We start from the raw sequence: 27647 nt of genomic DNA, 5'->3' as shown, positions 1-27647 counted from the left end.
AAACCAGTAACAAGTGTTGGTGAGGACGCAGAGAAACCAGAACCCTTGTGCACTGTTAGTATGAAAATAAAAAATGATACAGCCGTCATGGAAACAATATAGAAATTCTCAAAAAATTAAACAGAATTACAATATAAGTCAGTAATTCCTCTTTTGGGTGTTTATTCCAAAGAATTTAGAGCAGGGACTCAAGCTAATATCTGCACATACATATGATCATAGCAGCCAAAAGATGGAAGTAATCCAAGTGTCCATTAAAAGATGAATGTATAAACAAAATATGATATATATATGATGAAATATTATTCAGTCTTAAAAAGTTAAATTCTGACACATGCTATAACATGGATGAACCTTGAGGACATTATGATACGTAAAAAAAGTGCTCAGTTATAAAAAAGTGTGATTTCACTTACATGAGGTACTGAAATTCATAGAGACAGAAAGTAGAATGGTAGTTGCCACGGGCAGTGGAAGAGAAAAATTTGGAGTTATTTAATGGACACAGTTTTGCAAAGAGATTGGGTGCACAAAAAAATGCATTTAACACGACTGATTTGTACACTAAAAAATGGTTTAATTTTATGTTCGGATGACTTACTACAATTTTTTTTAATTAAAAAACAAAAACACCAAGTATAGACTCTGGAACAAGATTACCTGGCTTTGAATCTTGGCTCTGCCACTTCTAGCTATGTGACCCTGGGCAAATTACGTAATAGCTCTGTGTCTTATTTTCAGCTACAGAGGAGATAGCATTAATAGTACTTATATCATTAACCTGCTGTGGTTATTAACTTAGCAAATATATGTGAACTTCTAGCAACAGTCCTAGCACTCAGTGAGTACCAGTTTTAAGTGCTTGTTATAGTTATTAGATTCACCATTTTGAAAACATAATTTAATATGGAAGTCAGATCTACAGGCGAAATTGAGTTTCTCCAATGCAAAATTGGATAGAACAATTTGTGCACTTGTATTCAAGGTTTCCAGGTGACTCCTGATGTAATGCAGCACTACCATTTACACAAACTGAGGGAAGATATCCATTATATCTTATTTTTTCATTAGGTTTCATTTACAGTTTTGAGTAGTTCAAGTAGTCTGTTTCCACAGATGTGCAGAGAACAGCATTCCAGGAATTTCTCTTCAGGGATTCTAACCAGTCCTATTAACTGGGCACACTTACTAACATCTATTGATTCATCAGTCTATAATGAAAAGCAAGGCTTAATAGCCATCTGACAAAGTTTTGTGTTTATGGAATCTGATGTTTTACAATGTCTACAAGTAGAATTACTCAAAAGTAACACTTTTTCTATTTCCTTTTCTTCACTGATCTCAAACATAATAGTGATCATTTCTAAGCAAGATGGTGAAAGGAGCAACTATGCAACTGTGTAAGACTATGACCTTTGTTTCCTAATTTGTGTTTGTAGATGCTGAAAAAATTCAAATCTTTTCCTATGAAAATGGATGTTTTGTGACAAGGGATTAGTGCAGGTTGCTTGGAACCATTTCTGAAAACTCTTTGCAAATAATACAATTAGGTTGGAGACAAAAACAAAGGGAATATGTATCTAAATTTGAGATTATCCTCAAAGGACCATTACTGATGACTAATTAATTATAAACTAATATTTCTCCTAGTACTTGGTTTTCGGGATAAATCTGACAACTTTCCAGTTTTAATCAAGTAGTCTATAAAGGTCTTAAAAACAACATACTTCCTATGTTACCCCTACTCCCTTTCTCTACCTCATTTTTCTCCAAAGCTGTGTTCACTCTAAATAGACCAAGAGGCAGATTTTCATGCTTAATATTTTACTGCATATTTCTCCTACAAGAAAGTAGTCAAAACAGTTTTTTTCATTTTTTTTTAAACTATTTTGTTCTCTAGTGTATCCCAAGTACCAAAGCAGTACCAAGTACCAGGTGGGCACTCACTCACTAAATATTAATATTTGCCCAATGAATGAATTGGTAAACAGCTTGACACGTGGCCAGAGGAACTGCCAATATCAATTGATGTAACCTGGTTTTAGGAAGTGTACTTTTGAGCCAGAGTCAAATTCCATTGTTCTTTAGAACACAGGGCCTTTCTTCTAAATTTTCAAAAGCAAAAGAGCCTTCTTTACCATCTGCCTTGCCAATTCTACATATCATTATTGCAGCAACTTTATTTATCCACTTCATATTCATGGTTCACACTTCAATTATGTCAACCTAACATGCATGCAACGGAGAAGGCAATGGCAAGCCACTCCAGTACTCTTGCCTAGAAAATCCCATGGATGGAGGAGCCTGGTAGGCTGCAGTCCTTGATGTCGCTAAGGGTCGGACACGACTAAGCGACTTCACTTTCACACATTGGAGAAGCAAATGGCAACCCACTCCAGTGTTCTTGCCTGGAGAATCCCAGGGACGGGGGAGCCTGGTGGGCTGCCGTTTATGGGGTCGCACAGAGTTGGACACGACTGAAGTGACTTAGCAGCAGCAGCAACATGCATGCAAAAGCCTAAAAAGATAAGATTTTCAAATATCCAGAAACTTAAACAAGCCAAATATCCAGATTATGTTGATCTCATCTTACTGCCTAAAGTTGAATAAGGTAAGTGTAATAGTAATACCATAACTGTCTATGTAGGAAATTTAAAAACAAAAATACACACACAAAAAGAAAAAAGAACTAAATGACTCTGATATAAGGTCATATACAAAAATCACTTGCATTTCTGTGTACCAGCAACAAATGAAAAATGAAATTTAAAACATACCATTTAGAACAACATCAAATATTAAAATCACAATGAAATACTACTTCATATCCACTAGAATGCTACAATGAAAAGAGATATCAAGTTTTAGCAAAGATACGCAGGAACTAGTACTCTCACACATTGCTGGCCACAGTATAAAATGGTGCTACAACTTAATCGTTTGCCTGTTTCTTATAAAGTTAAATTAAATTACACTTACCATATGACCCAGTTAATTCCATTCTTAGGTATTTATCCAAGAAAAATGAAACCCATAAAAAGCAATTCACAACTTTACATAATTATGAAAGCCTAATACTAGAAATAACTCAAATTTCTTCAGTTAGTGAAAAAACAAATTTTGGTATATCAATACAATGAAATAATACTCAACAATAAGACAATAAGAAGAAAGAAACTGCTAATATATACAACAAGTTTCAAAGATGTCATTCTGAGAGAAAGAAGCTGAACACACAAAAATAGATTCTATATGGCTCCTTACAGGCAAAACTAATCTATAGAAATAGAAATCAGATTACTGCTTGATTGTGGGGAGGGGGCTGATTACAAAGGGAAACAAAGGAACTTTCTGAAGAAATTAAAATGGTCTACAACTTGGCTTCGGTGATGGTTAAACAGGTGCAATCATTTGTCAAAAATCATCTGTCTGTATACTAAAATATATGATTTTTATTGTGCGGATATTACACCTCAACAAACAATTTTTAAAAATCCTGATTATCTGGATCCTCTTCTCACCATACCAGTCCTTTCCCCTTTCATCAAGCAGCTCTGGTTGCAAAAGAATCAGCTGAAAGTACCTCCAGGAATGACGCAAAGGTTTTAAGAAAGAAGTGGATTTCTAGTCTCACTTAATCCTGAAAGCAGCCAGTCTTAATCTCTTTTACCTGCTAATCAGAGTGGCAGAAACCACAGGTACAGAGGTCTCTCCTAACAGGGAAATCACAGCCTTCTGCAAGTGTTCAACATTTAGGCACCACCCTGAGATACCCAGCACAATACCTACAACTCGACGATGGGCCAACAGCAGAGAAAGAAGCACTGACTGGCAATCTGGAAACTGAAAAGCAACTGCCCTTAAATAAATCATGTACCTGCTCTGTATTCCTAGCTCATGGCTTTCGTGCTAGACTGGTAAGAAGGGGTTTGTTTGCTGACAGCTTAGAGGATTTATGAGAGGGGATTAGTCCTGACATTGCTGTTGAGAAAACTAAGCAAAGTATGACAGTGACCCATGGCCTTGTAAAGGGGTTTCAGATGAGGCAGTAGAAGAAACCACACCTTCATTATAACCAAAAGAGAACGCTGCCTGCTGTTTCAATATAAAGGAATGAAAATCAGTCTGAAAAGAGAACTTTCAACATCATTTGTCTAAAATTTACTTTAGTCACATTCTGCATGAACCTGGATACCAGAAATCAGTAAACATACAGAGCACAGCAAATTATATTTCAGCAGGCCCCAAAGTGCTTTCAAATTCTTTGATTTCATTACTTAAATGGGCTTAAAGCTCAAGTTGAAAACCTGTCTGCTTCATTGAAATTTTTTTCTTTTTAACATGAATGACAGTCAGTCAATGAGCATTTATGGAGTAGCTACTTGGAACCAGATGCTGTGTTAAGTAATATGGAGCCTAAGATAAAGATAATACAACACCTGCCCTCAAACAAACTTACAGTCTCAGTGGAAAAGAGAATTAGATCTTATAATATGGTGTGATAAATGCTGTAACACAAATAAACATGAGGTCTTGAAAAAAACCCTCCAGAGTAAAACTTCCACTAATTTGTGAAGCAGACTCAGAAGTTATTTGATCAAAAATGGAAAAGGAAAGTATTCTAGGCAGAGAAAAAAATTATATACAAAGGCACAACTGTATAAAACAATAGGAGGTATAAAACCCCATGGCATGTCTAGGGAAATGCAAGTATTCTGGTATGTCTGAAATAGAGGAGGAATGGTAGAAGATGAAACCAGGAAAAATCAGAGATGGGATTCTGAAGGACTGTAGGTCTTAGAGGGAAAGAGAGGGTGTTTTCAAGTGGAGTCATTCACGGGACTTCTGACTCTGCATAAGTGAAAAGGAGAGAATCTAGAACAATTCACATTTTCAGATTCAACAGCTGAATGGATATGCATTAAGCATCACCAAGATATAGAATACTACTAGACAATCAAGTTTAAGTAGAAAGATAACTATTTTAACTGTGTTGATTAAATTATGAGTACTAGACTATAGTGTATGGAACCTTGAAAGGTGACAATATTTAATTTCTATTCAGAATTACAGGGCTGACAGTCCATTAATGATGTGAAAAATAACAGAAAGGAATATTAAGTTAGGAATAACATTCTCATAGATGTAAGAGCCTGAAATAGATTATCATTTCTTCATCCATTTCTCAAAAAAAATACTTGTAAAACAATTCCAGTAAATTCTGGCAAAAATTATATTTTAAATTTTGCCCAAGAGGCCTACAAATATTGTAAAGCGAGTTCAAAGTTTGAGGAAGGATAGCATCAGACCATTTTTAAGCTGCCCTAGTCTCATAGAGAGAAGGCAATGGCAACCCACTTCAGTACTCTTGCCTGGAAAATCCCATGGACGGAGGAGCTTGGTAGGCTGCAGTCCATGGGGTCACTGATGATTGAGTGACTTCACTTTCACTTTCCACTTTCATGCATTGGAAAAGGAAATGGCAACCCACTCCAGTGTGCTTGCCTGGAGAATCCCAGGGATGGCGGAGCCTGGTGGGCTGCCATCTATGGGGTCGCAGAGAGTCAGACACGACTGAAGCAACTTAGCAGCAGCAGTCTCATATAGCATAGAAAATATATACTGGGGAATAAGTTCTGGGCTCACCTTTCTCAGGAGAGAAACAATCTAAAGAGAAGAAATAAACTGATGAGAAAAAAAGTCACAGTTCACTAAATAGCAGAACCCAAAAGGCTAGGGCAAAGAGAATAGATTCCATCTGGATAAAAATTCCCTTTCCATGAAATCAGTTATCATCCTAGTGTAATGCATTTACAGTGTTTCAATCTGCCAAGTATTCTCCTTCCAAAGAAGTGCAGCTCTTTTCTACTTTTCCATATATCCTATTTGATAAAAAACAGGAAAGGGACAAAATTGGATTTTGTTTTGCTGCTAGACTTGAGTTTTTTTAATCTACATTTAACAAACATATCTGTCTTCATACAGATTAATGGCCTATTCTAGGTTACTAAACACAAAGCCATCAACAATTGACAAAAAGAAAAGAGGTACTTAGCATCAGTGTTCTATTGTTTTAAATTAGAATCGTTTTAAAAAAACATTTTAAAAAACTGAACCATAGTTAATTTACAATGTTCTGTTAGTTTCAGGTATACAGAAAAGTGATTCAGCCACACGCACACACACCCACCCACCCACCCCTATTCTTTTTTTGGATTCTTTTCCATTATAGCTTGTTTGTTATAGTATTATAAGACATTGAATATAGTCCCCTGTAGTATACAATACATCCTTGTTGTTTATCTATTTTGATATATAGCAGTGTATAGCTGTTAATCCCAAACTCCTACTTTATCCTTCCCCCTGTCCTTTCTTTGGTAACCATAGATTTTCTGTCTATGAGTCTATCTCTGTTTTGTAAATAAGTTCATTTGTTTCACTTTTTTTAGATTCCACATGTGATACAGATTCCATATAAGTGATATCATATGATATTTGTCTTTCTCTGACTTACTTCACTTAATATGATAATTTCTAGGTTCATCCATGTTGCTGCAAATGGCATTATTTCTTTCCTTTTTATGGCTGAGTAATATTCCACACCTTTTTTATCTATTCATCAGTCAATGGACATTTAGGTTACTTCCACATCATGATTATTGTAAATAGTGCTGCTATGAACACTGTAGTCCACATATCTTTTCGAATTAAGAGTTTTGTCTGGATATATGCCCAGGACTGGTATTGCAGCATCATATGGCAAGTCTATTTTTAGTTTTTTGAAGAACTTTCATACTGCTCTCCACAGTGACTGCTCCAATTTACAAAGTAAATTGTAAACAAAATCTCCTCTTTTGACCAGCCTTCTTCTCTCCTGCCTCAAATCTGCATAAAGCCCTGCGTATTCCTCCCTCTCCAAGAACATATACTCTAGGGAAGAAAAGATGAGGATGGGGGAAGATAGAAGAATTTTTCTGTAATGAATTATCTTCTCTTTACAGACAAAATTTAAAAAAATTAAACTCTCCGGCCTCTGCCTATAGTCAAATTTACTAATAAACACTGATAATCTAATAAACCAATCTATTAATATGAACTAAAGCAAAAGCCTTCGTTTTGATATAAATACAAAAGCAGTATTCTGATGAAGAATCATCAAAATTTTCCAAATCAAGAAATGTCAACATGGTAGTATCTTGTGTTCTATGCTGACACATAGCTTAGAGATCTAACAGCAGCAGCAGCAGCAGCATAATGCTTAAATACCTCAACATTAGAAACAGTTCTGAGAGAAATATAACCCATCTGAAAAAAATTTTCACCTCCTACTGTAACAAGGGAATATTAACCTAACCAGAACACTGCTGTAGAGTATCACTCTCAATTAGGGTGATATCATCCCTGAGGAGACAAAAAAAGATATTATTGTAACAGTTTGTGTTCCACCAAGGCATCAATATACAAAGAGATATAGCAATCTCTGGTATTAAAATTTCATGGGGAGGAAGGCAAGTAGGGAAAAAAGTATCAAAAAAGGCTCCTTAGGAAACAGTCATGAAGAAAAAGGTTGAGAAATACTGTTTACAAACCTATTCTCCAAAGGGCCAAACAGTAAATATTCTAAGCTTTGAAACTGTACAGTCTGTCACTATTCAATTCTCCCACTGTAGCATGAAAATAGCCATAGACGATACATCAAAGGAGTAGGTATGGCTGTGTATCAATAAAATACTATTTATGGACAATTTGAATTTGAATTTCCTGTAATTTTCACATCACAAAATATTTTTTATTTTTTTCACCATTTAAAAATGTAAAAATCAACCAAATGTCTATTAATTGATGAATAGATAAATAAGATGTGATGTACCCACATGATGGAATACAATTTAGCAATAGGAAGAAGAAAGTATTGAGACTATAATATGAATGACCGTTGAAAACATTATGCTAAGCGGAAGAAGCTAGTCGCAGAATATCACATATTTACTGTATAATTTCATTTATATGAAATGTCTGAAATAGGTAAATTGATCAAGACAGAAAGTGGATTAGTGGTTGCCTTGGGCGAGAGTGGCTAGGGTAGGGTGAGGGTTGGCAAAAATGGGCCTGAATGCTAAAGGGTACTATGCTTCTTTTGGGGGGTGATGAAGCACCATAAAAATAGATAGTGGCAAACTATGCACTTCTGTGAATATATTAAAACCACTGAATGTTCTAAATGGCTGAAGTTTATGTTATGTGAATTATATGTCAATAAAGCCGTTTTTTAAGAAAAAAAAAAAACGTTAAAGCCATTCTTAGACTACAAAAACAGGAGCTGTCTCTGATTTGGCCTGTAGTCTGTGGTCTGCCAATCATTGTTAGAGATATAGCAGTTCAGTAAATATGATCTTAAGGGATGAAAATATAAACTAACATCTCAGATATCAGACATTCCTATTAAAAGAAGAAAAATTTTTCATGGCCCTGTAGGAAAAGCAGATGCTACACATAGCCAATCTACCCTAAGAACTGCTCTTCAGGTTACCATTCACACTCAATAAACCAGACCAGATACTCAAACTTCACAGGGTATCAGAATCATTAAGGGATAGGGGGCTGAAGACAGACAGGTTGCAAGGCCTCACTGCTAGAGCTTCCAAGATGGTAGCTCTCGGAAGAAAATGGAAATCTGCATTTCTCACAGGCTTCCATATGATGGTGACACTGTTGATCTGGGGCCCACACTCTAAAAACCATGGCCCTAAACTAATGGACTGTACTACTGAAATATTTACTATTGTTATATTTCAGTCCTATACCAGATACAAACATTTAAGGAAAAGTGAAGATATACCTTCTTTTATTCAGTCCAGTGGATCTTGATTTCTGACTCCTAAAGCACTATAACAAGTATTTTCTTTCAATGTGCAGTGTGGCTATATGTAGTCATAAAACCTCTTCTTCCTTAAAACCGAAGATCACTCTTCAGAGCCCTAAGTATATTTTTTTGGGACATGGTACATAGACAAAGCTCTCAGTGTTTTCCACAGGCTTATTAATACTATTTTCAAAGACAGTCTAGGCAGCAAAAGGAGGTGAAACAGAATCTAAACCAAAGAATCACTTAGAACACAATCTCAACTGAAGAATCATGACTTTACCTACAGAAACAAGAACCTAGGGACAAGACCCTTGGAGCAAGAAAATACAAAGTTCTACTGAACACCCTGCACCTTTTCACCTTCCTCCATCACCATTAAAAAGCATTACAGAAAAAGAAAAAAAAAGCATAACAGAATGACTCATGCTGAAAAATTCCAAATAATTTATGTAGCTACTCTGTCCTCAAGAAGGGACAGCACTTGGACTTTTGACTCAAATGTGTGCTATACAGGGTGACTTCCGTCAAAAGATTACAGAAATGTGGAGGTGGGGAGTAACTTTACAGTGGAAAAACCTGACAAACCCTATCTCAGCTAGGGAAAAAAGGTCATCATCAACAGTGATAAATCATGTAAACAGTATTACCTTCGAAGTAATGGGATGAAAATGTTACTTTACCGCTCTGGTCCTTCTACAAATCTGTAACTCCAGTCTAATCTTAAGGGAAAACATCAGATAAATACCAGCTGAGGGGCATTCTATAAAATTTGACAAATTTTTCAAGGTCATGAAAAATAAGGAAAATCTGAGAAACTTCCACAGCTGGAGGAATTAGAGGAGGAGACATAAAAAACTATATGCAATGTGATCTCCTGGATGGGATCCTGGAACAGGAAAAGGACATTTGGCAAAAACTAATGAAATCTGAATAAAGTGAGAAAATTAGTTGATAATAATGTTTTAATACTGCTTCAATAAGAGCAATAATTATACCATATAAATTACAGAAGATGTTAATAGTAAAGGAATCTGGGATATATAAGAACTCTGTATTATTATCAATTTTTATGTAAATCTGAAAATGCTCTAAAAGGTAAAAAAAAGAATAATTGAAAAAAAAGGACCCCAAAACAAATCATATTTGACCAAGGTATCTTAAATCTTTCGTATAAACAAAACAAAACAAACATATCAGAACAACTGGACAATCCTAATGTCCATGATAACTCTGAGCTAAAAAAAATCTTAATTATTCTCACAACTCCTACTAAGGAGCACTTAAAGGAAATAATTTATTATATCTTAAAAAAAATTTATAGAGCCCAATTACAAGCCAGACATTGGAGATAACACAGATGAGTAAGAGTCCTGGTCCTTATCAAATAGCTCATAGACTGGGATGGGGGAGGTTAGGGAATCAGACAAAAACAAAAACTACAATAGAATAAAACAAGTCAGTGCCATAATAAAGTGCAAAAAAATCCTGGGAGCAAAGAGAAAGGATATTCATTTGCAATCTATTTGCTGGAGAAGAACAGGCCTCAATTAATCTTTACTTTTATCTGGACAAAGTCAACTATAAAATACATTAATATTTACTTAATCTCCAAAGAATACAAACAGCTCATGCAGTTCTATGTCAAAAAACAAACAAACCACCAAATCAAAAAAAAAAAAAATGGGCAGAAGATCTAAATAGACATTTATCCAGAAAAGACATACAGACGGCCAAAAAGCAAGTTGCTCAACATCACTAATTATCAGAGAAATGTAAATCAAAACTACAGTGAGCTTCCTCATAGTGATCAGAAGAGCCATTATCAAAATGTCTATGAACAATAAATGCTGGAGAGGATGTGGAGAAAAGGGAATCCTCCTACACTGGTGGGAATGCTGGTGGGAATGTAAATCGGTACAACCATTATGGAGAATAGTATTGAGGTTCCTTAAAAAACTAAAAATAGAACTACCATATGATCCAGCAAACCCACTCCTGGGCATACATCCCAAGAAAAACATAATTTGAAAAGCTACATGCACCCCAATGTTCATTGCAGCAATATTTATAATAGCCAAGACACAGAAACAACCTAAATGTCCATCTGCAGAGGAACGGATAAAGATGTGGTACATATAGAATACTACTTAACCATAAAAAAGAATGAAATAATGTCATTTGCAGTAACATGGATGGATCTAGAGATTTTCATATTAAGTGAAGTAAATCATAGTGAGAAAGTCAAATATATCACATATACGCAGAACCTAATTTTTAAAAATGATATAAATGATTTTACTTACAAAATGGAAAAAGACTCACAGATTTTGAAAACAAACCTATGGTTACCAAAGAGGAAATGTCGGGGGAAGGATATCAGGGGAAGGGATAAATTAGGAGCTAGGGATTAACATACACACATAACTATTAACAGAATAGATAACCAAAGAGGATCTATACAGTAGTTCCACAGAGAACACTACTCAATATGCTGTAATAATTTATATGGGAAAATAATCTGAAAAGAACAAAAAAAAATCCTTTTTTAAAATGCATATATGTATATGCATAACTGAATCACCATGCTGTACACCCAAGACTAACACAACATTGTAAATCAACTATACTCCAATAAAATTAAATACATTTACCAAATGCAGAAAGAGAAAGCTCCAATATGCTCCCTGAGGCTTAGGATAACTGATGAACAGATTACTGGTTATCAAGAAATTTTAGGGAGTATGAGCTTCAAAAATAAATCATGTATCAAACAGCTTTTCTTAAAGTTTGAGAGAGAGAGAAACAGTGAAATCTCCCTGTCCTCAAAAAACTTTATTTATAGCTTTCAAATGAACTTGAAAACAAGAAATTCTGAAAAAGTAAATGTCTACATATTTTTCCATAGGGAGACTTGTAACACTCATATACAGTCATGAGAAGTGCTAATAGTGAAAGCACAAACTTATCTAGCTTCCTTAACATACAGTCCTAACCATTCCCTTCTTTTCCTATTTCTAACATCCCCTTCCCTATTTCACCTAGTTTGAACCAGGGGTGACAATAATTCAAAAGTTCTCAGTGATGATAATTAACAATAGATACAAGATAGTTACAAGATAAGACTTGTAACTCTCTAAACATTTCTTCTTTCTATCCAAATTCTACCCGCTATCTGAGTCCCACTTTCTCTATAAATCAGTTTCCTCATACCCTTCCACTGATCTTTCCTTTCCTTATATCACTTATAATCTGTGTTATATAACCTATCAATTTCCTGTTAAACATAGATCTACTATCTCATGAGTTCTGTTTCTCAATAAGATGAGCTTCTTTGATATATACTGTGGTTTCCACTCTCAAAATTCAACTACTTACTGTATCTCTCACGGTTGCTCACAGAAACTAATTGTGGCTGATTTGAGCAAATGATGCAAGTGGGTGACTCAAAGAACTCCCAGAAAGTCTGAAGAGTAAATCTCAGCAAACAAATAGGTACAGGAAGAGGCTATACAACCAGAACCATTTACAAAATCATGCCACACTATCAGTCTGGTAAGGACACTGCTCTGCCACCAGTGAACCAGTGACACAACTGGATATTGGATGGTGCTGTCACTACCACTATAAACAACCCTCCACTACTCCTTGGCATCAGGGACTGACTGAAAACACCAGGGATGACATATTCAGCTGGTGAGGCTTGGGTCAGGTCTCAAACCCTTACTGCTAACAGAGCTAGTAGAGTAAGCATGTGGCATTTTCTGATTTTACAGTGGACACTGGACTTATAAGGTGAGGAAATCCCCACAATGGCCGGAGGTTCAGATAATTGATAGCAATAAAAAAGGACAAATGTCATTATATGTATAAATTATTCCATCTTCCAAAGTATTAAATGCATATTTATATAAAATAATACTTCATAAATAAAAGCATAGTATCTTAGGAGAAAGTAAAAATTATATTTAATCAAAATAACACAAGTATTACAAAAATAAGTAACAGCAATTATTTTATATATGGATGATGATATTTGACCTTTCTTAGTAACCTAAATCTAAATATCAGTACTAACTGTCATCCAGTCAAAGCAGCAGCATTTACACCTAAGAGAATCATAGGGACAAACAATTCTGTACTAAAATGGAGAAGACAGAGAATTCTCTGGTGGTCCAGTGGTTAGGATTCCACGCTGTCACTGCCAAGGGCCTGGGCTCAATTCCTGGTCAGGGAACTAAGATCCCCACATGATGCGCAGCAAAACAAAACAAAAGCAGAGAAAACAGATCTGATCAATAAAAACATCTAGCAGCTCTCTCACGATTTCATTTATCATTTTAAAAACTTGCATGTCAGATACTAGAGATACAGAAAGATGCTTTGAGTCTAATAATAGAAAAAGACATGAAAACAACTGAATGTAATACAATGTTACGTTACTAAATACTGTCATGAGATAGTCAAAGGAAAGATGCCAGGGTAGGGGACACAAAGTCAGAAAAGGCTTGTTGAAGAGGTATTCTTAAGTATCTTGAATGATGAGGTGGCTAGCACAGGAAAAAAAAAAAGCAGGGAAAGAAGAAGTAAAATTAAAATACCACTCTAACACAAGAAAGCCCTAGTTCAACTTATCGCTCCACTGTTTTAAACAGAGGTGAAAATAAGTTTATAAAAATGCATATAAAAAACAAAAGAGATGTCAGTCAAGCTGGAACATTGGGATTTATTTCCCTAAGAACAAATGCTAAAATGTGGGTATGGTAGACTGCAAAAAAAAAAAAAAAAGTATAAAACTATTTCCCTCCCTAACCCCACCCACTTGCAATTCTCTCATCAAGAGATGGAATTCAGCTTCTTTACCACTTTAATCTGTGCTGTCCCTGTGACGTCCTTTGGCTAACAGAAACTGAGGAAGCAAAGCACTGCCAACTCTCTATCTGGGCACTTTTCAAGAGGCCTGGTACACATCTCACACTTCCCCTTGGAGAGGGGGATAACTACCAAGTGAATTACTCCCAGACAGCCTGCTACAGAATATAAAACCAATGGAGAAGGTGGCTCAGTTGTCCCAACCAAGGTAAGCCAAGTCTGGCCCAGATCACCAGAAAGAAAGAAAGTGAAAGTGAAAGTCGCTCAGTCCTGTCCGACTTCTTGTGATCCCATGGACTATACAGTCCATGGAATTCTCCAGGCCAGAATACTGGAGTGGGTAGCTTTTCCCTTCTCCAGGGGATCTTCCCAACCCAGGGATCGAACCCAGGTCTCCCATGTTGCAGGCTAATCTTTACCAGCTTAGCCACAAGGGAAGCCCAAGAATACTGGAGTGGGTAGCCTATCCCTTCTCCAGCAGATCTTGCCGACCCAGGAATCAAACCAGGGTCTCCTGAATTGCAGGTGGATTCTTTACCAACTGAGCTATCGGGAAGCCCAGAATCTAGCCTAAATGGCTAACCCTCAGAATTAAAAAAAGAAAAAGCTAAGTAAATAATGGTTGTTTCAAGCCATTAAGTTGGAGTGCTTGTTATACAGCAAAAGCCAGCTAAGGTTACAGGTAACTGAAATAATGGGTTTGGAGAATATGTGGATAGTAAATTTCTAAATTAAAAGGTGTATATTCACTATTATGGAACTTCTAAAATAGAGAACTGATAAATAAGAAATTTCAGATTTCCTCAACAGTGTATTTCAGAAAATGTCCATATCCCCGATATTTAAAAAGTGGGCAAGAGGTACCCTGAAAAGTTTGCTGTTGTTTAGTCACTACGTCGTGTCTGACTCTTTTGCAACCCTATGACTATAGCCCTCCAGGTTTCTCTGTCCATGGGATTTCCCAGACAAGAATACTGGAGTGGGTTGCCATTCCCTTCTTGAGGGGATATGTCCAACCAAGGAACTGAACCCGCTTCTCCTGCAGTGGATTTTTCGCACTGGATTTTTTGGCAGGTGGATTTTTTTTTTTTACCACTGAGCCACCTGGGAAGCCCATCCTGAAAAGTGTAAATGCTCAAATAATTCAACACTAGAATTGTTAATAAATTGTGGTTTATTATCACAGTGGACTACTATGGAACAATGACAGTGAATAAACTACAACTACATGCAATTATGTATATGACTTTGATAGGTTCAAAAGTGTATGACTCCTGGATTTCCTTGGCAGTCCTGTTGTTGAGGCATTCCACTTCCACTGCAGGAGGGCCAGGTTCAATCCCTGGTCAGGAAACTAAGACCCCACATGTCAAAAAAAAAAAAAAAAAAGTATGACTCCCCATTTATATAAAAATACATTGTAGGTGGGAATGTAAATCGGTATAGCCACTGTGGAAAACAATATGGAGGTTTCTCAAAAAAAAACTATAAATAGAACTACCATAGGGACCTCCCTAGCAATCCAGTGGGTATGGGTTCAATCCCCGGTCAGGAAACTAAGGCTCACATGCCTCGTGGCCAAAAACATAACAGAGCACTATTATAAGAAATTCAATAAAGACTTTAAAAATAGTCCACATCAAAAAATCTTATATATATATATATATATATAAAGAACTACCATACCAACCAACAATTCCACTCCTGGGTACACATCTGAAAAAAATGAAAACATTAGCTTGAAAAGATACACACATCCCAATGTTTATAGAAGCATTATTTACAATAGCAAAGATATGGAAGCAACCTAAGTGTCCCTCAAGAGATGAATAGACAAAGATGAGGTGTATAAATAAACACACACACATACACACTGGACTACTATTAATACTAAGAAGAAATAAAATTTTACTATTTGCAACAACATATATGGATTGGAGTGTGTTACACTAAGTGAAATAAGCCAGAGAGACAAATACTGTACAATATCACTTACACGTGGAATCTAAAAAATAAAAAGAACTAGTGAATATAACTGGAGAAGGCAATGGCAAGCCACTCCAGTACTCTTGCCTAGAAAATCCCATGGATGGAGGAGCCTGGTAGGCTGCAGTCCGTGGGGTCGCTAAGGGTCGGACATGACTGAGTGACTTCACTTTCACTTTCACACATTGGAGAAGGAAATGGCAACCCACTCCAGTGTTCTTGCCTGGAGAATCCCAGGGACGGGGGAGCCTGGTGGGCTTCCCTCTATGGGGTCACACAGAGTCGGACATGACTGAAGTGACTTAGCAGCAGCAGCAGCAGCAGCAGTGAATATAACAAAAAAAAAAACAGATTGACAAACACAGAGAACAAACGGTGGTTATCAGTGGAGAGGAGTAGAGAGGAGGGAGTAAGACACGGGCAGGGGATTAAGAGGTACGGATTGCTATGCATAAAATAAATAAGTGAAAAAAGATATATTGTACAACTGAAGGAATAAAGCCAGTATTTTATAATAACTATAAATGGAGCATAACCTTTAAAAATTGTCAATCACTATGTGGTACGACTGAAATTTATGTAACATTGTACATTAAATACACTTCAACTAAAAAAAATATTTTAAATAGGCAAAATTAATGTATGCTGTTCGAAGTCAGAATAGTGGTTAGCCTTAGAGGACTTATGATTAGAAGACAGCACAAGGGAAGTTTACAGGGGTTAGTAATGTTCTGTTGATCTCCAAGCTAGTTACATGAGTGTGTTCAAATTGAGAAAATTCATTGAGCTGTAAACTTACAACTAGTGCATTGTTTGCATGTATAATAACATGGGTTTTTTTAGTATATATTATTCTATGATTGACAATTATTACCTCTATTTACTTACATATATTGTTGTACTCCCAAATGTTATTAAAAACTTCAAATATACAGAGAGAATAGTATATATTGGTGCATCATGATTGGCATCTTTACTGATCTGTCTGTCAACTCAAAACTTCTTATCCAAATATACAGCTATATTGTTGTTTATCCCTCGTCCACCACTTCCTAGTATAAATATAAGCACTTATCAAACCTAAAGAATTCGGGGAGAAAAATCAGAAAAACAGGAACAAGCGTGGTTTAACTACTTGTGTACATGACATCTCCCGTAGCCCTCACTGGAATTAAAGAGTCTTTCACTCTACTTGGAATTTTCTTTTTTCCTTTTTTTCTCTAAATGTGCTATTTTCTTGAAGCAGTTAATCTGATACATGCAGACTGGGAATTGGGTTTCAAGTATTTCATTTACACACAATCAAAAGCAGTTTCTCTTCTAAAAATGAATAATCTAAAATGTAAAGAATATAGCTAGAGCTTGTAGGCAGATGATAAGAAAGACTGAGGAGAGGAAAGAAGATAGGGATTGAATAGATAGGCATTCTCTCCTAAAGCAGGGACCTGGGGGGGCAGGGGGCTCTCACTTAGGAAAATTCCAATGGAGAAATTCAAAGGTATCAATTGTATTTGTATATTTCATTTCCATATATTCATTCAATATTCACATGTATATACACATACATTTTTTCACATATATTCTGCATTTTATTATCATTCCAAAGGTTTCCATTCTTTGAGTTTTTCTTCTTTATTTGCTAAAATGCTCATGCACTTTAGGGCAAAGAAATGTGAGATAACACTGAGAAGATGTTTAAACTACCAACACAGGCACAAACACCTACACAGCACCTAACGATGTTGTCTATGGCATCACATTTCTCCAGCATTTGTTATTCGAGAGGAAAAGAAACGCAATGTTATACTTGTGAAGCTTACATAGGTTCTAATATTTCTCTCTTTTCATGTTTTAGATTGGAAGAGAACAAAAAATATTCTCTCCATCAATTAAGCCAGAACTGACACAAGACTCTAAACTTGAATAAATGAAGAGATTATGCCATGTTCTTGGGTGGTAAACAAATAATGTATAATGATAACTCAATAGCTTATTACATTATTGTAAAGACTATTTCTCCCTCAAATATAGTCAATGTAATTCCAATCAATAGCTGAATTGGATTTGGGGAAGAATAAAAAACATTTTGAAAGCTAATCTGAAAAGACCAACTATTAGCACAACTTTTTCCTGTTACAATAGTCTAACTCTTACATGGCTCTATGTTATACATTAAAAGACCTTTACTTATATTAATGCTTTTACTCTTTACAATAACCTACTAATGTATATAATATCATAAGCCTCATTTTACAGATGATACTAAGGTCCAGAGAATTTCAGTGACTCATACTAAGTCATTTAGCTAGTAAAGGTGGAAATATCAATAGCACTCAACCTGGCAAGTTGAACCTCCATGTTAAATTCTAAACTATCATGCTGTGCCTCCTCCTAGACACTAGTTGTCTCATAGGCCTACAAAAGATTATGAGAATTGAGGTATGATAATGTAACAGATGACTAGACTAAGACAGCCCAGAAACAGACCAAATACATATAACAACTTGGATTATGATAAAGATGGCATCTCCAATCAATGAATAATAATCAGTAAATAATGAGAGTAACTGACTCTCCAACTGGATTTTAAAACACAGAATATTAGATTCCTACAGGATACCTAAATAAATACTGGATGGTTTAAAAAACTTAAAGGGAAAAAAAACAGGTTAATATTGTTATAACCTTGGATGAGGAATTTCTTTTTAAATTAGACATGATATTCAGGAGTCATTTAAAAAAAAACACCTTTCAGATTTCATAAAATATAAACTTTCATTAGATCAAAAACATGTATCAGTAAACAAAATATTGATAAGATGTCAATTCTCTCCTTAGCATAATTCTATTAAAATCCTACCAAGGTTCTCTGCAGATATAGATAAACTAAAGGCGCTGGCCTTTCCATAAAAATAACTAAAACAAGCTCAACAAAGAAAAATAAAGTGGGAGGAATCACTGACCCAAACTGAAGGCAGAAGACATTCAGAGACATTTCACTGAAGAGGTGACGTGATGATGAACAGGGACACAGAAAACTTCAACACTGCTAGTTACTAGGGAAATGCAAATTAAAATCACAATGAAACATCACTACACACTTATAAGAATGACTAAAGTAAAACTAGTGCTAATACTGACAAGGATATGGGAAAAAAAAAGATCTCTCATCCATTGCTGGTAAGAATGTGAAATGGTACAGCCACTCTGGAAAAAACAACTCGGCAGTTTCTTAAAACATTAAACACACAATTACCATATGACCCAGGAATTGCACTATTGGGCATTTATCCCAAAGAAATGAAAACTCATGTTTGCAAAAGTCTGTATATGAACATTCACTGCAATTTTTCCCATTGTAACCCCAAATTGGAAACAGTCCAGGGCTTCCGTGGTGGCTCAGTTGGTAAAGAATCCGCCTGCAATGCGGGAGACCTGGGTTCGATCCCTGGGCTGGAAAGATCCCCTGGAGGAGGGCATGGCAACTTACTCCAGTATTCTTGCCTGGAGAATTCCCATGAATAGAGGAGCCTGGCAGGTTGCAGTCCATTGGGTCACAAAGTTGGACATAACTGAGCAACTAAGCACAGCACAGCACAGGCAACAGTCCAAATGTCCTTCAACAGGTGACTGGTTAAACTGTGGCACATACACACCCATACCACAGGAACTCAGCAATAAAAAGAAATGAAGTACTGATACACACAACAATGATGAACCTTGAGAGAATTACACTGACTGTGGTGGTGGACTGGGTCAGAATCTTGATAGTGGTAGATAAACAAATTACACATGCAATAAGATTGCACAGAAACAAGCAAAACCAAACAAATGTGAGCAAGATTGGTGGATTGTATCAATGTCATTATCTTGGTTGATATTATACTATAGTTTTGCAAAATGTTACTACTGGAGGAAAATGGGTAAAGTGTACAAGGAAATCTTTGTATTATTTCTTTTAACTACATGTGACTCTAAATGATTATTTCAAATAAAATGTCAATTAAAAACAAAAGACAGGAACTTCCCTGGTGGTTCAGTGGCTGAGAATTCATCTTGCAATGCAGTGGACACAAGTTCAATCCCTAGTTAGGGAACTAAGATCCCATATGCTGTGGGGCAACTAAGCCCGCGAGCCCCAACTACCAAACCCACGGAACCTAAAGCCAACGTGCCCGCAAAGAAAGATACCAGGTGCCGCAACTAAGACCTGATGCAGCCAGTAAATAAATATTTTTTAAAAACACAAATGACAGAGAAGAAAATAGTTATAATAAATATAGTAGACAAAAACACGTTAAAACTACACTGAAGGATTTTCTAAAAGACAAACTCAAAAGGAAGGGAAAAGGAGGAGACAACAGTTAACATTCTGGAATCTAGAAAGCAGATAAAAGTACTGTAACAGACTAAGACGGAGAAGGCAATGGCAAGCCACTCCAGTACTCTTGCCTAGAAAATCCCATGGGTGGAGGAGCCTGGTAGGCTGCAGTCCGTGGGGTCGCTATGGGTCGGACACGACTGAACGACTTCACTTTCACTTTTCACTTTCACACTTTGGAGAAGGAAATGGCAACCCACTCCAGTGTTCTTGCCTGGAGAATCCCAGGGACGGGGAAGAATGGTGGGCTGCCGTCTATGGGGTTGCACAGAGTCCGACACGACTTAAGTGACTTAGCAGCAGCAGCAGCAGCAACAGACTAAGACAACATAAGAACGATGACCACTAACCCTGCAAGAGAGAAAACTTTCAACCACACCTATCACCATCACAGGAGTTGATGTGATGGTTCATCTCCAAGAGCTCAGGGACTGGTGGTGCCAGATAAACTCAAGCTGGGAGTGGGGAAGTGATAGCCTGGTGATTTAGTCTGAATAAGGCTGGTTGAAAATTGTTTCAGAGACAATTATATCCTTAATCCTTCTTCTCACTCAGATACCCTCCCCAACTAAGAAGCCTGGAGATTTATTCTCTGGAAAGAGAGAATCTCTGGACTAGAGCACTTCAGGCATAGGGGAGGGCACAAGGAACATCTAATATAAGGGGGTTAAATATGGACTTAAGCATACTGATTGCTGAAGGCCGAGGCCCCAGTCCTCTTTTTTCACTTGGACAAAGAAAGCTGGCAGTAAGTCCTTACCTTGCAGGAGGATTAGAAGAGGTTTTTCTAAGGAATCTGGTAAACTCATGAGAAAAGACCTAGAGATATTGAAATTTAGGGTTTGCCAACTTAATAACTATCTCACTGTGAAGTTCACTATAATATGCTCTGGTGATGCACTCAGATTCCAATCATTGAGTGTTCCATCTCAAAGATGTTTAAAACATGAGCAGACACCCAAGGACTATCAAATATCTGAGGAAAACCTCTTACAAAATAGATAGAGATCAAAAACCAGCACTTCATAAATGAGTCAACTGAGGCTTATATCTGCTAAAAATGAGATCAGTATTCACCACACTGCACAGCCTATCCACATGTTTAACAAATATTTAATGGGGCAAGTACTATGAAAGGTGTTTGGGAAACAAGGGTGAATAGAGCTTACAGTCTAAGATAGAGTCAGACAATAAACATTATAATAAAGTACACATTTCATACACTGGGAGGAGATACATACTTTGAGAAAAAATCAAAAATAATGCGACTGGATAAAGGAGTAAGGAGGAGGCAGTGCAGAGGCAGTTGCAAATTTAAAACAGAGTGACGTGAGTAAAACCCTGGAGATGAGGGACTTGATAATGCTGCTGTCTGTGAATTCTAGAAGCTGAAACTTTCAGTGTGAAAGCCCAAAACACACCTGAGATGTTCAAAGGAAAAGCTGAAGGGGAGTGGAGAGAGGGGGAAAATAGGAGATAAGGTCATAGAGGCAAGGCAGGGAGAAGTACAGACCATGCACGGCATTATGGACCACCAGATTTAACAGGATGAAACAAAGGGTCAATGGAGGGTTCTGAGGAAAGAAATCATAGTGACTGACAAACTTTATTAGAATAACTATGGCTGATGTGCCGAGATTTCATGGAAGCAAGGGACATCAGTTAAAAGGCAAGACAGAATAGAGTATCCCAGAATTTTAGAACTGATAGAAGTATTAGCAATACCTTTTACCAAGTTTTTCATTTTAGAGATAAGGAAACCAAGGCCTCGGAAGTTAAATGAGTTTTCCAAAGTCATGTACAGTAAGTCCTCTACATACAAACCTTCAAGTTATGAACTTTCAAACAAATGAATGTGCCTCGTATGCTAGCTGTTGTACTGCACTTTTCAAGGTACTGTACTGCAAGATTTAAAATATTTCAGTTTTTGTGTTTGTTTTCTATGTATTATTTGTATGACAAGTATTATAAACCTAGTGCAATACAGTACTATATAGCATGTGTTAGTTGGGTACCTAAGGTAACTCTGTTGGACTGATGAACAAACTGGACTTACGAATGTGCTCTGGGAACGGAACTTGTTTGAATGTAGGGGACTTACTGTATTAGACTTGGAATAATAATACACTTTGCATTTGTGTAGCCTTTTCAGTGCTTTTAGGTTTATCACCTGTTCTTGCGCTCAACAATCCTCTGGGCAGTTCATTGGGTAGGTGATAGCTGACATCCATTTACAAGACAGTTGGCCAAAATTAGGAACTACGTCTAGAATATCCTCTCTCAGTAATAAATATAAAGCTATTAATTGTCTATACAGGGAGTGAGTCTGCAATCACGCAAGTAACATCACAAAGTGGTAACTAATTCAGACCTTCAAGGAACAGAAATGACTTACTTTTACATGGTCTAATCCTGTGGCTCTACAGCAGAGCCAAGACTACCAAATGTTGCCCCTGCATATTAGGCGGTGTGATGTCCATTACAAATTAGGAAAGAGAGTCAATAATTCTGAGGCAAATGGGAAATGGTGATTTTGTTCCCATGATACTATGTGCTCAGATCTCTTCCTCTCCCCTTTCTTCCCCACCCAGTCTCATCCTTCAAGATCTTTTGCAGATTAGAAAGTAGCTGATAAACAACTAATTCCCACAGGATAGTTCTTGATGACATAGCAAGGTATTATCTCTCTCCAGGGGTATGTACTTTAATAGGAAACTCAAAACCTTTAAATCCCAAAGGAACTACAGTCAAGTTGGAAGGGAATGTTATTTTATAAGACCCTCCTAACATTTCATCAAATCACAGTAAATAAATTCAAATTCAACAACTGTTTATTGATGATCTACCACACTAGCATAAAAACAAGGCATGATTCTTGCTCAGTGGAAGAAGACAACACAGAAAATATTAGCTTTTTTTAAACTGAATGTCTGCTATACAATAGGCACTAAGCTAGTTTCTTTAAATATGCAATTTGAAACAAGTATTATATTGTATTTAATGTTCAATATATCATGACCAGGATTACTATAATCACTACCTTCATAACTGCATTTAGTCTTTACTTCTGCTCTATGATGTAATTATTAGTTTTACTTTAAGATAGGAAACTGAGGCTTAGACAGTGTGTGTATGTATTAGTCGCTTCAGTTCAGTTCAGTCGCTCAGTTGTGTCCGACTCTTTGCGGCCCTATGATAGCCTGCCAGGCTGCTCTGTCCATGGAATTCTCCAGGCAAGAAGACTGGAGTGGATTGCCATTCCCTTCTCCAAAGGATCTTCCTGACCCAGGGATTGAGCCTTGATCTTCTGCGTTGCAGGCAGATTCTGAGCCACCACGGAAGCAGAGGCTTAGAGAAGCTGCATAATACGCTACTGAGTTGGACTGTGAAGAAAGCTGATCGCCGAAGAATTGATGCTTTGGAACTGTGGTGTTGGGAGAAGACTCTTGAGAGTCCCTTGGACTGCAAGGAGATCCAACCAGTCCATTCTAAAGGAGATCAACCCTGGGTGTTCACTGGAAGGACTGATGCTAAAGCTGAAACTGCAATACTTTGGCCACCTCACGCAACGAGTTGACTCACTGGAAAAGACTCTGATGCTGGGAAAGGTTGGGGGCGGGAGGAGAAGGGGACGACGGAGAATGAGATGGCATCACCGATTCTGTGGACATGAGTTTGAGTGAACTCCGGGAGTTGGTGATGGACAGGGAGGCCTGACGTGCTGTGATTCATGGGGTCGCAGAGAGTCGGACACAAGTGAGCAACTGAACTGAACTAGGATTCAAACTCAAGTCTGTATGATTTTTCAATGGATGTTATTAATACCTATACAATATTCAAACTCTCCATAACATTAACAGAAAGATATTTAATTTCACCTTAAAGCCTGAGGACTTGGCTAATAAGAATATGCTGAAAAGAAGTGATATTCAAGCTGGGTCCTCAATGACAAATAATTTACCAAGTGGGAATCAAAGCGGGTAAGAGTAGAGCTTGGTTTAGGTTAAAAAATGAAAAATGTCTAAACAAAAAAGTGGCAATTAGTATAGAAAAGAGGGGACATAACAAGAGATACACAGGAGAAGGTCTCTCAAAGGGTCTTTGTGATACACTAGATGTGAAGAGACTGGAAAAGGTAAGAGTGACTCAGGAGTTTTTAGTTTGGGCAAAAGGAAGGAAATAATCCCATTACTGAAACTGAGTAAGCATGAGGTGGGCTTTAGGGACAATTTTGCTTTGGACATTGTGAGTTTGAATTATACTGGGGACAACCAAGTAAGGAAATGTTAGACAGCTGGAAACCATGGCCAAACTTTAGAAAGAGGTCAGAGCAGAGGACAAGGATTTAGAGGTCATTGCTGTGACTGCTGCTGCTGCTGCTGCTAAGTAACTTCAGTCGTGTCCGACTCTGTGTGACCCCATAGACGGAAGCCCACCAGGCTCCCCCGTCCCTGGGATTCTCCAGGCAAGAACACTGGAGTGGGTGAGAGTATAAGATTGACACGTACGCTATCTGCTTATAAGGCCAGTCTTAACACCAAAGCCATACCAAACTCTGAAAATAAGCAGGGTCTTAACACATGCCCACAAATGAACATATGCCCAACACCTCTATCTCTAGATTAAAAAACTGAGGTTGTTGGCACAGAGTATAAGAGGCTATATCCGAGGACAATGACTTCAGTTGTTTTACCCTCAAGTATGTAAGGGCAAACTAGACGTTTAATAAATATCTAATGGAAAAAAAGCATTAATGAAGGGAGCACAGAGAATAAACCAAAATGTCCTAAGTTATATAATTTAAGTGGTGGAATGGGCACTAGAATTCAGGTGCTCTCAATCTTTTATACTTTACATTACATAGGTTTCTCCAAATACACACACCAAGAGAAGCTACCGCAATGAGAAGTCCTTGAACTGCAACTAGACAATAGCCCCCACTCACCACAACAGAGAAAGCCCACATGCAGCAATGAAGACCCACCACAGCCACAAAATTAAATAAATAAATAAAGCTAAAAAAGCCTCAATGTCCATCAACAGATGAATGGATAAAGAAGATGTGGTACATATATACAATGGAATACTACTCGGCCATTAAAAAGGATAAAATTGCCATTTGCAGCAACATGGATGGACCTAGAGATTATCATAGTAAGTAAGCCTGATGGATAAAGACAAATATCATGATATTACTTATACACAGAAAGTAAAAAAAAAAAAAAAAGACACAAATGAACTTATTTAGAAAACAGAAACAGACTCACAGACTTAGAGAATTTATGGTTACCAGCAGGGAAGGGAGGCAGAGAGGGACAGATTGGGATCTTGGGATTGACGTGTACACACTGCTATATTTAAAACAGCCAACAAGGACCTACTATATAGCTTAGAGAACTTTGCCCAATATTCTGTAATAACCTAAATGGGAAAAGAATGTGAAAAAGAAAAACAAAACAAATTGCATCAAAAGAATAAAATACTTCAGAATAAATTTAACAAAATTGTAAGACTTGTACTCTGAAAACCACAAAACATCATTGAAAGAAATTAAATATCTAAATAAATGGAAAAATATCCCATGTTCATGAACTGGAAAACTGTTAAGACTGCAATACTCTGTAAATTATGTGACAGATTCAATTCACTATAATATCCTAGATAGCGTTTTTGTTTGCTTGTTTGTAGAAATCAGCAAGCTGATTCTACAATTCCTATGGCAGTGCAAGGGAGTCAGAATCCAAAAACGCTTAAAAAGAACAAAGTTAGAAAATTCACAACTCCTGGTTTCAAAGCTTACTATATAGCAATAGTAATTGGGACTTCCCTGGTGGTACAGTGGCTGGGAATCTGCCTTGCAATGCAGGTTCAATCCCCGGTTGGAGAACTAAACTCCCACATGCCATGGGGCAACTAAGCCAGCACACCACAAATACTAAGCCCACACACTGGAGTCCAAGCCCATGCACCAAAACAAAAGATCCACATGATACAACAAAGATCCCGAGTGTGCCACAACTAAGACCTAACAGGGCCAAATAAATAAATTTTACAAAAAAAACCAAAAAACTTGTGGTCATCCAGATGGTACTACTGGTATAAGGATAGACACAGAGATTGGTGGAACAGAACGGAGAGCTCAGATAAAACCCATACATTTTTGGCCAGTTAGTTCTCTTCAAGAGTGTCAAGACAATCCAATAGGGAAAAAAAATAGCCTTTTCAACAAATGGGGGCTTCCCTGGTGGCTCAGAGGTTAAAGTGTCTGCCTGCAATGCAGGAGACCTGGGTTCGATCCCTGGGTCAGGAAGATCCCCTGGAGAAGGAAATGGCAACCCACTGCAGTACTCTTGCCTGGAGAATCCCATGGACGGAGGAGCCTGGTGGGCTACAGTCACGGGATCGCAAAGAGTCGGACACGACTGAGTAACTTTCACTTTCACCTTCACTTTCACCAAATGGTGATGGGAAAACTGGATATTCACATGTAAAAGAATAAGCCTGGACCCTTACCTCACACCATGTACAAAAATTAACTCAAAATGGATCAAAGATCAAACTGTAAAAACTAAAATAATAAAAGAGAACAAAGCATAGACATAAATCTTCATGACAGTGATTTAAAATATGATACCTTGGGAGTTCCCTGGTGATCCAGTGGTTAGTTAGTACATGGTGCTTTCACTGCTGTTGCCCTGGTTCAATCCCTGGTCAGGGAACTAAAACCCTGCAAGCCCCAAGGCACAGCAAAATAAATAAATAAAATATGACACCAAAAACCACAAGCAACTAAAGGAAAAAAAGATGAACTCAACTCTCTCAAAATTTAAAACTTCTGTGCTTCAGGGAACACTATCAAGAAACTGAGGAAACAAGTCTACAGAAATGGCAGAAAATTTTGCCTATCATGTATTTATTAAGAGACTAGACTGGTATCCAGAATAAAGACAGACTTGCAACTCAACAATAAAAAGACAAACAACTCAATTAAAAACATGGGCAAAACAAAACAAAATTTTAGAGAAAAAAAAATGAGCAAAGAATTTGAATAGACATTATCTCCAAAGAAGATATATAAGTGGCCAATATGCACATGAAGTGATAAGCTGCACATGAAGGGAAATGTCAATAAAAACCACAATGAGATACCACTCCACACTCACTAAGATAGCTGTTATCCAAAAAATGGACAATCACAAGTGTTGGTGAGGATGTGGAGACATGGGACTCTTCATACATTGCTGGTAGAAATGGAAAATTGGTGCAGCTGCTTTAGGAAAAAGCTGGCAATCCCTCTAAAAGTTAAATATCACATGACCCAGGAATTCTGCTCATAGGTATATTCCCAAGAGAAACGAATACATGTCTATACAAAAACTTATACACAAATGTTCATAGTCACATTAGTCATAATAGCCCCAAAGTATAAACAATCCAAATGGCAATCAATGATGAATGGACAAACAAATGTGATATATCCATACAATAGAACATTATTCAGCTATAAAAAGAAGTACTGATATATGGTACAATATGGATGAACCT

At 37.1% G+C, this 27647-nt stretch overlaps 1 protein-coding gene across 9 annotated transcripts in view; it reads right to left on the bottom strand.

The window, feature by feature from the left end:
• The window catches only part of ZNF609 (zinc finger protein 609), a 203706-nt gene that overhangs the window by 128695 nt on the left and 47364 nt on the right, over window positions 1-27647 (bottom strand). Inside the window, exon 1 of one of the 9 annotated variants that reach the window (XM_055435723.2) lies at window positions 3790-6155. The exons of 6 other annotated variants lie outside the window; for them this stretch is intronic. In XM_055435723.2, coding sequence (XP_055291698.1) covers window positions 3790-3873 — 84 coding nt within the window. In that variant the 5' untranslated portion in view covers window positions 3874-6155. Of the gene's footprint in view, window positions 1-3773; window positions 6156-27647 lie in introns of those variants that run through there. 2 more of the 9 variants (XM_055435726.2, XM_055435727.2) reach the window with 2 other exon arrangements.

This window comes from Moschus berezovskii, chromosome 9, assembly GCF_049115385.1.
Source record: "Moschus berezovskii isolate FMDL1 chromosome 9, NW_MosBer_1.0, whole genome shotgun sequence".
Lineage (NCBI taxonomy): Eukaryota > Metazoa > Chordata > Mammalia > Artiodactyla > Moschidae > Moschus > Moschus berezovskii.
The sequence above is the reverse complement of the archived record's forward strand: the minus strand, read 5'-3'. Positions and strand labels throughout refer to the sequence as shown.